The sequence below is a fragment of the Nansenia antarctica genome (assembly GCF_963989245.1).
Source record: "Nansenia antarctica genome assembly, chromosome: 1".
In the NCBI taxonomy this organism is placed as follows: Eukaryota; Metazoa; Chordata; class Actinopteri; order Argentiniformes; family Microstomatidae; genus Nansenia; species Nansenia antarctica.
The window spans coordinates 78,055,689-78,065,044 of record NC_137674.1 but is presented as its reverse complement, the minus strand read 5'-3'; the positions used below and the strand labels follow the sequence as shown (position 1 = coordinate 78,065,044).

The 9,356-nt window shown below is 47.4% G+C and overlaps 1 protein-coding gene across 2 annotated transcripts in view; it reads left to right on the top strand.

The window, feature by feature from the left end:
- Positions 1–7,294, top strand: part of tdrd3 (tudor domain containing 3) — an 18,082-nt gene extending 10,788 nt beyond the window's left edge. Inside the window, exons 7-14 of one of the 2 annotated variants that reach the window (XM_080543432.1) lie at positions 1–90; positions 345–560; positions 2,543–2,756; positions 3,089–3,217; positions 3,954–5,173; positions 5,388–5,513; positions 6,276–6,398; positions 7,093–7,294. The exon at positions 1–90 is cut by the window's left edge and continues 60 nt beyond it. In XM_080543432.1, the coding sequence (XP_080399558.1) occupies positions 1–90; positions 345–560; positions 2,543–2,756; positions 3,089–3,217; positions 3,954–5,173; positions 5,388–5,513; positions 6,276–6,383 (2,103 nt within the window). In that variant the 3' untranslated portion in view covers positions 6,384–6,398; positions 7,093–7,294. The remainder of the gene's footprint in view (positions 91–344; positions 561–2,542; positions 2,757–3,088; positions 3,218–3,953; positions 5,174–5,387; positions 5,514–6,275; positions 6,399–7,092) is intronic. The other variant, XM_080543433.1, reaches the window with a different exon arrangement.
- Positions 7,295–9,356: the final 2,062 nt, after the last annotated feature.

Sequence of the window (9,356 nt, the reverse complement as noted above, 5' to 3'; positions counted from 1 at the left end):
AGCACCAGCACCGTCAAGACCGCCGACGAGAACGACGAGTTTGAGAAGCAGAGGCTCGCTGCCATCGCCGAGGTGGCCAAGAGCAAAGAGGTGCGGGGGGGATGACGACGACGTCCTCACGCTCCAACACCTGGAGGCTGGGGCAGCCCTGCTGCTGCCCCCCTGCTGTGTTTCAGTGCTCTTGTCCATTTAACTCTCCTCCTTAAGTTAACGTGGCGAAATCTCTTGTATTCGCCTGATTTTCATTTTATTTTATTTTTTTGTAACAGCTTTATTGTCTAGAAAACGACTACTGTCTGTGACTCGCTGCTGTCATCCCCCTCTGTGTCGTTTCCCCTCTGAAGGGTCCACGTACCTTTGGCGGAGGAGGCAACGCCGGGGGCAACCTCACCAACACTGGCTCCTCCTTCCGGAACCGAGACACGTACCAGCGGAGGAGAGAGGAGAGGGGAGAGGGGAGGGGAGAGGGGAGGGGTGAGGGCGGAGGATGGAAACGACGAGAGGAGAGGGAGGAGAGGACCGAGAGAGACAGCAGACCTGAGGGGAACTACAGGGAGCTGGTGAGAGATGGCCTGCAAGACTGTGTGTGTGTGTGTGTGTGTGTGTGTGTGTGTGTGTGTGTGTGTGTGTGTGTGTGTGTGTGTGTGTGTGCGTGTGTGCGTGTGCGCGTGTATTGCACCGTCCTACCTTGCACCGTCTACATTATCATGCTTTTTGCTGGTATTTACACTTAATACGGTTAGATGCCAAACTACATTTCGTTGTCTAAGTATTTGTGCAATGACAATGTTGAATATAATCTAATTTATTCTCCACCCTTTCCCTAAAGTATGCACGCCACCCATACACCTTTTTCACCTGGATTCAAATGCATTGTATGAGTGTAAATTCTATACTTATATTTGTTTTTGGGAGTGCACAATAGGGATGGACGGTTTCCAATTATTGAAACCGAAAAACCGTCAGAGAGTAAAACCGCGGTTTTCCGGTTAACCGAAAAATACAGTAAAAAAATAAAATAAAAAAGAGCGCCAATTTCAAATAATTGAGCCCTACTGCTACAATACACTCATGTCGAACACCATTAAAACACCGTAAGCACAGTCGCAACACATTTAGGCTACTTAGTTTCACAAATATAAGTGGAAAGGCAGACTTTTGTAAGCTACACCATACATGAAAACACATGAACACTTAACACACCAGCTCCGCTGATCCAGGGTGCACGCCTGCACGGAAGATCATCTCTTGGAACAGCGTCTTCATTGAATGAACTGCTTTCTCAATATCTTGGTTCTTAGACAAAGTTTCAGCTGCTGCTCAATGTATTTAAATATTTGAATACTGCTCAATAATCACTGAAATATTAGACTTAGAATTATGCAGTGAACATACTTAAAGCTTTTCATAAAAACCACATGCCGCGAGACTGACTCGTCCTGAACTGTCGTAAGTCAATCAACAAAGAATGCCCCATCAAAATAAAAGTGCCCATGGTAGAGCTGTCAAAATAGAGCTTTCAAAATAAATGTACTAATACAGATAGAGATAAATACAGAACTACCTTTGCGTCACTAAGTGACCGCGTATCTTCTGAGACATGCGTTCTGTCATCACTTTCAGTAGCGCCTTCACACACAGTGGCGCTGTGCACAAACACTCTTGATCCGTATAGCTCTTGTTTTATTATATTGTGGTTTAGTAAATACTGCACTTGGAGTTACATTCAATGCATGATTTGTGCTATAGAACATAAATAAAGTTTGATTGATTGATTGATATCAAATCAAATCACATTTTATTTCTATAGCGCATTTCTCACAAAAGTGACCCAATGCGCTTTACAGAGAGCAGCGAAAATGATCTTATTAAATGTAAGCGAGTAATTGTAAAAAACCTTTCCTATCTACCAATAACTGAAGGCAACTATCTTTCTCATAGAGTGATTCGTTACCCTTAAATATAATCCCAATTAGATATTAATCCTGTTATTCTTCACAACTGACCAAACCTCTCACTCATTGCGTGGCAGATTCAGACTGTATCATTGTTATTTTCACACACGACAAACATGTGACATGTTCCAGTTTTATTCTTATTCTATTTTATTCTTCTAAAAAAAAAAAAATCCGGTTTCAGACGGTTTTGATAAAAAACCGTTTCTATTTTTATAAACCCCGGTTTTCGGTTTAACCGAAAAACCGTCCATCCCTAGTGCACAAGTGCGTATTTCAGGGAAACTCATGGAGGAGTGGGTATAGTAAGTACATAAGACTGTCTGGGATGTCACTTAATCTGCGGCACAAGTAATGGACAGTGGATTAACGTGGCATATGGGATGTGGAACGCACGGTCAGATGTGAAACACTTTCCTATCTGGTATTCACTCTCACTGTGCCCTCCCTCTTTCCTCTTTCTCCCCTGTCTTCATCCCCTCTTTCTCTCCTCCTTTCCCTCCACCTATCTGTTACTCCCCATCCCTCTTCTCCTCCACCCGATGACCAACCCTTAACCCTACCCCCCCCCCCCCCCCCCCCCCCAGGTGGATGAGCGCGCCCTCAGGGACATCATGGAGATGGGCTTTAACAAGGAGGCGGCCAGGCAGGCCTTGATGGACAGTAACAACAACCTGGAGGCCGCCCTCAACAGCCTACTGACTGGAGCTACCACCCCCGTCCCCCCCTCCTCCTCCTCCTTCACCTCCTACAGAAGGCCCAGCCCTGACCCTGACGTGCCCAGTAGACCCCCACCTAGAGGTACACACACACACACACACCTGTGGGAAGCAGGGCCCCATATCAGGCAGAAGACTTTGAACAGACACATCCGGTTCTCAGAAGGAGAGCAGCTGCTGTTGCTAGAGTAACAACTAATGGGGATCTGAATAAACAGAAGAAAAAAAAAAGAAAGAAACTGAGGAGACATTTGAAACAAACAAATAGAATGATGGCAACCATTTACAGCTGTTAAAAGGATGTTATATAAGCATCCCATCCTTTTAGAAGTCTGCCCTAGCGCCTAGCCGTTAGAGAGTATGTGGGTGTGACAGCATGTGATGTACAAGGTCCCTTCTTGTTGTCATCTGCAGGCAGGGGCCGAGGGAGAGGAAGGTCAAGGATGGAGGATGATGATGAGGAGGGGGCAGGAGGAAGGCCCTCCGGACCCAGTACACTGTTTGACTTCCTGGAATCCAAAATGGGGGCTTTCTCCGTCGAAGGTCGGTGGTTCTAATAACTCGGCTTCAAAAGCTTTTAACCAGAATTGTAAAATGTTAGAAATGCACAAAGCTATTTATTGTAGCATTTTGAAAGCGTTTTTTTTTTTTATTGTAGTTGTCTAGTATGATTATAGGCTTTTTCTGTTTTTCTGGCAACTTTCTTCTACTCAACTGTCATTCAAAATGTTGTCTGTAATCAACAACAACGTTTTAATTAAAAATAAACTTTAATTGAGTACTGATGGGTTCTGTTGACATGTTTGCTAAACAGAGCTGAACGCAGTAGCCTGTGGCCTGTAACTAACACACGCACGCACACACACACACACACACACACACACACACACACACACACACACACACACACACACACACACACACACACACACACACTGGTGCCATGGGTCTGCTCTCATCCCACTCACCCAGTAGCTAGACAGATGGCTGGTCTCTGCTAGCAGGAGAGTGAAGCACTTTTAGCAAGCCGCTTTCTGAAGCAGTACACTGACATATGGTTGCTACACAGCCAAGTGGACAAGACCAAGAGACGGAAAATATTATTTAATTTAGTATTTGTTTGTCATTTCGTTTGGTTCAACACATCATGTGCTTGTGTGTTTTTTTTATTTTTATGTTTTATTCGTTTTATTTATTAAAAGCATACAGTACCTTTACATCACAACCAGATAATTGTCCCCTCAATATAGCATTTTTTTTTATCTCTTGTTTCTTCCAGAACCAAAGAATCAGCCCTCCCAGAAACACCAGGACTTCAAAGGGAGTTTCCACAACGCAGAGTACTTCTCCAAAGACCAGTCACAGTCCAGGTACCCTTCCAGGAACGACAGCAGCAGGCCGCCTCCGAGGAACGACAGGTACGACAGGAACGACAGACCCCCCCGCTTCCAGAGGGACACAGACTTCCCCAAACCTGGCCAGGATTCCCCCTCCCCCACCCCTGCCCCCGCATCGACCCCTGCTCCAGCCCCAGCCCAGCAGTGGAGGGGGGGGCAGGAGAGAGGAGGGGGCCAGGAGAGAGAGAAAGGTCCTCGTGCCGGCGGTCCAGAGAAGTGGCAGAGCGACAGGCGAGAACCGAGGGTGGCCACGATTGGAAACACCTCGTCGTCCTCCATGTTCTCCTCCTTCTCCTCCTCCACGTACCCGCGCACCAGGGAACCTCGAAAGACCAGAGAACCCCGAGAGGCCAGAGACCAGACGGAACATTCCGGCAGCTCCCACCAGGGCCCCAGAGACGGCGGTAGCAGCGGTGGTGGTTTTCACCAAGGTTCCAGAGAGTCCTCTGTACCTGAGCTGGCCCAGAAAAGAGGGCCGAAGGACAACAGACCAGCTTCCAGAACGGCAGAGTCGGCCAACAGCGTAGCGGACTTCTCTAAGAGCCACCAACGGGCCGACAGCAGAACCACAGAGCCCAACGGAAACAGGAGGCGGGGGAAGTTCGACAGGCCCAACTCTGAGAACTTCGACCGCTCCTCGGGGGACTTCGACCGCTCCTCGGACAACGGGCCGTTGAACTCTAACGCTAACTCGTGGGGGGGGAAGGACTCTGTCACCACCGCTCAGGAGGGGGGGGTGTCCCGTGACCCTCGCCCCGCGAAGGGGGGCGCCCCCCCGCCACAGGCACTACAACCACCACCGCCTCCGCTCCTCCAGAACGGAGACACGGAACACAGGAGGACGGGGCCCATCAAACAGACGTCGGCAGGAGGCCCGGCCAACAAGGACTCCAACGCTCCAGCGAGCAGAGAAGAACTCCACAACAAGAACAGCTCCTCCAACCAGCAGGGCCCCAAGAAGAGGACAGGCCAGGTGAAGAGTCAAGGTGGGAAAGCGTCAGGACCAGGACAGGGTCCCTCTGCGGAGCAGCAACCTTCTCAAGGACTAGGCAACTGGAAACCAGGAGACCAGTGCCTCGCCCTCTACTGGGAGGATAACAAGGTAGGAACAGTGAGGGGGGGTTTTATTCTATTCCTAAGAGTGTTCAGATGTTTCTAGAATCAAGAATATCAACCGTGTGTGTGTGTGTGTGTGTGTGTGTCTGTGTGTGTGTCTCTCTCTGTGTGTGTGTGTGTGTGTGTGTGTCTGTGTCTGTGTGTCTGTGTGTCTGTGTCTGTGTCTGTGTCTGTGTCTGCGTGTGCGTGTGTGTGTGTAGTTCTACAGTGCCAGGATAGATGCTGTGCATCCCTCTGGCTCCACGGCCGTGGTGGTGTTCAGTGACTACGGCAACTGCGAGGAGGTCCTGCTACACAACATCAAGCCCGTCTCCATGGACTTCTGGGTAAGGACAACGTGTGTTCCAAAGCCTATGGTTGTGTTCCAGGGGGTCCAGTCTTCTTCATGGCCGGGCTGTGCAGATCAGCAGAACACGGGGTGTAGGACAACGGCACAACACCGTAAAGTGGTATCAGGGCGGATGTATTGGGCAGTTTTACGAGTATGAGTACATGAGCATGGTATTGGGTATCGGTATTGGTTCATCCCTAACTGTAATGGTACTAAGTACTGTACTAAGTAATGTACTAAGTACTCGGTATCGGTACTTGATATCGGTAACTACCTAAATGTGAGTACGTAGGTACGTATGTACTTGTACTCGTTCTGAAAAAAAAAAGTGCTATCGGTGCGTCCCTATTGCTATGCTATGGCAATCTGATCTGTGCAGCCCAGCTGCAATGGACACGACCTGGAACCCAACCAACACGTAGAACCTCGGAGACTCTCTCCTTTGCGCTCGTTACACACTCCTACACACTCAGGTCAAAGGAACTCATGGATTGCTTCCAAATGGAGGTTGTCAGTGGACTTAGTCAGCCTGAAGGTAGTTAGTTAGTTAGTTTGTTAGTTTGTGGTCATTTCTTTGACAAACCCTGAGGTTGCCTGCTCACCTGCGGTGGCTCACATATGTTCATTGATGATGATTTCTATGAGGAACCTGACATTGTTATGGAGTTGACCATCCCCCCACCCCACCCCACCCCCAAGTGGCTCATATATGCATATATATCTCACATATCCTCCACGATTGTATGTCTCCTGGCAGGAGGAAGACTATGAGAATTCATTAGAGTACCGGCGCGGGGGAGATGGGCAGCCTAGACGCACACGACCATCACTGCCGATATACCAGCCACCCAGGGCCAGAGACTGACCTACACCAGGCCAGGTAAACAGTCTGGCACATCAGAAACACAACCGCCCACACACACTAGCAGCATTCCCATCCACGGTGTATGGAACCAGTCCAGTGCGAGTAGAGAGTTGGTTGTTTGTTTTTTACAGTGTCCTATTATAAAGTGATGTTAGGGAACATGGATGACAGGGTTGTTGGTGTTTCTATTGGAATCTTTTTCCTGCTTTCCCCCCCAACGGTTAACGCTAAAGTCTGTGAGTCAAAACAACATCCATATTGATCAGGCTATCGTTTCAATTTTGACTGGACAAACGTGACGTCCCTCCTTGCTCAGGTCATTCCAATCCAATATTCATGATCAGTTTTGTGAATGAAGTGAATATGCCACAGGTGGCCACCGGTGTCTCTTACAGCTGGTATCACTTACAGTGAGAGTGTGCTCCGCTCCTAGTCAGCCCACAGGCATTATCGTCACGCAACAGTCCCCTAATTAGACATTAGAGATACAGCTACAGTCAGGCGTTACCACGAGCTACCACCATTTAAGAGTGTTAAATGTTAACGAGGTATGTGTATGTTCGTGTGCGCGAGTGTGTGCGTGTGGACGTTTGTACGTGACAATGAATAATACTGTCTTTGAGCGAAACAGTGGGTAAGCGTGGATAGATGGAAGGATGCATTGACTCTCTCTCTCTCTTTCTCTCTCTCTTTCTCTGTATTCTCTCAGACTGAGCCTCGAAAGGAGCCCAGAGGTCGACGCAACTGATCCACCTCACCTGTTCCCAGCAGAGGGTCCCCTCTCAACCTCCACAAATGATGCACAACCTTTCCTCACCTGTCCATCACAACAAGTGTGAAACTTACTCTCCAAAAGGGCTTGCACCAAGTGCAGAAACCATCTGTCATGGACTCTGTAAACAGTCAAGGCTGCTGTACTAACTGTACTGTTCTGTACATGGTGAAGATTTGTAAAATAATTGATTATCATAATAATAATAAAAAAAAGTGTATGGACCTTGTTTTGTGTTATTAGTTTTAATTTTTTTAATCTGAGTTATAAATCCACTGAGCAATGTGTCTAGGGATGCTCTTTCAGCTCTGCCTAATAAGCAGGGGTGCACATAACTGGTGCGCCAGTGCGCATGCGTCGCCAAAATGCATGCTGCGCGGCAGATCAGCCGCATGAACGCGCTCTTGCGCACCAACAGCTGGAAGCGCTGGGAGAGGAATTTACTTCCTCAAAATCCAACTGCTGACTGCTGACTGCTGCATCACTGCAAGCCCCACTAAGTAACTATTTGCCGTCCCCTCAGCCGAAGGCCCGACGAGTAATCCATCACAACAGTCGACCGACGACGACCACGGCGACTCCCCTCACAAAAACATTCGGAAAGTATCGTAACTCGTACTTTCATTCCGCGTATCGCGTATCGCATGGTTATCACGCCGACACGTGAAAATTCAGTCCCGAACGACTCGTCGCTAAAAGGAAAAACAACACCAAGGGACTTCACGTTTCTTTTCTTTGAAGCTTTCAAACGTTCAGACGTTTGTTTTACAGCTTCATTATCGCACCTAGACCCCTGACCCAGGGAATATGGTTGGGAATTCTATTAGAAAAAAGAAGAAAAAAATACTTTGTTGCACAATCAAAATAATGAGCTATTTAAAGTGATTGCCTACAACATCCTCTACCATGGTTGAAATTGAGGACAGTGATAACTTACAGCAGTCAAGAGAGCAGTGATGATGATGATTAAGCTTGTAGCATAAATAAATGCTTAGGCTGTAACTTTTTGTTGAAAAGTTGATTTCAGTGTTTACAGAACAGAGCAGTGCTTAAAGAGATGTCCGTTTCTTTCAGTGTGTTTAAAGAACAGACATTCAGTTAGTGCTTAAAGAGATGTCAGTTGATTTCATTGTGTTTAAAGGAGTCTGACAGACTTTCATGCTTAAAGAGCAGTCATTTGATTTTGCATTTGTTTATTTTGTTTCGCACACAATCATTTGTTCGTTCATCTTTATTTATGAATAAATGTCGTTTTGCTAATATAAGTTATCCATGTATCCCTTTTTCATCCATCCTGTGGGACGGGTCGTGACTCGCGAGCTCGGGGAGCACCAAGCAGCATCCCTAGGTGCTCCTCTGAGCACTGGCCCCAAAAAGTTATGTGCACCCCTGCTAATAAGGCTGTTTTATTTCCTTCATTCCATTCCGTCATGTTTTATGGACTGTGCCTGCTATGTCAGTGCTGATCATCTCTCTCCTCCAGGAGTACGTTGGTCGGTAGCTCCCAGCTCCAGCTCAAACAGACTGAAGGACAGCTTCTACCACAGGGCCGTCAAGGCCCTGAACACAGAAAAGGCCTAAGTTCTGGGCCCAGGACAGTCCGGACGGATTGTATGGCAGCTAGTGCTGAGGCACAAACATGTACATTTTCAAGCCTGCAAACTGTGACACTTTAAAATAATGTGAAAAAATACTTTGTTGTGAAATATGACAACCCTAGTTGACTATCCGTGCAGTATAGTACAGTGGATTGTGTACATAGCCCCTATTGATGTAAACCAGCTCCTTACCTTCTTGTGATTTTATGCATCTATGCTTTTTCTAAAAATGTGTTTCTTCTTCCTTTCCTAAACAACAGGGGAGCCTCCCCTCCTAAATTTCGTTGTTTGGTACCTGTACTGTAGCAATGACAAATAAAGTCTATCTATCTATCTATCTATCTATTTGTAGCGTTCACTGGAGCGGGTCTGGATGGTAAGACGATCTCATCCGCCTGTAATAGAGATGCCGCGGGCGGAGAGATATCATTTTGCACATTACAAAAGGGCCTGGCGTTAGCTCTCTTCAGGCATGGCAGGCGGCGCTCGGTAAGGCTAGCTACTTATGGACCCCCACCGAGGGACACGTTTTACACATCGGGAAACAATCTCTGCCTCACTTCAATTTCAGTTTCAGCCCGTCGGGGTCTGGTGGACAAAGGC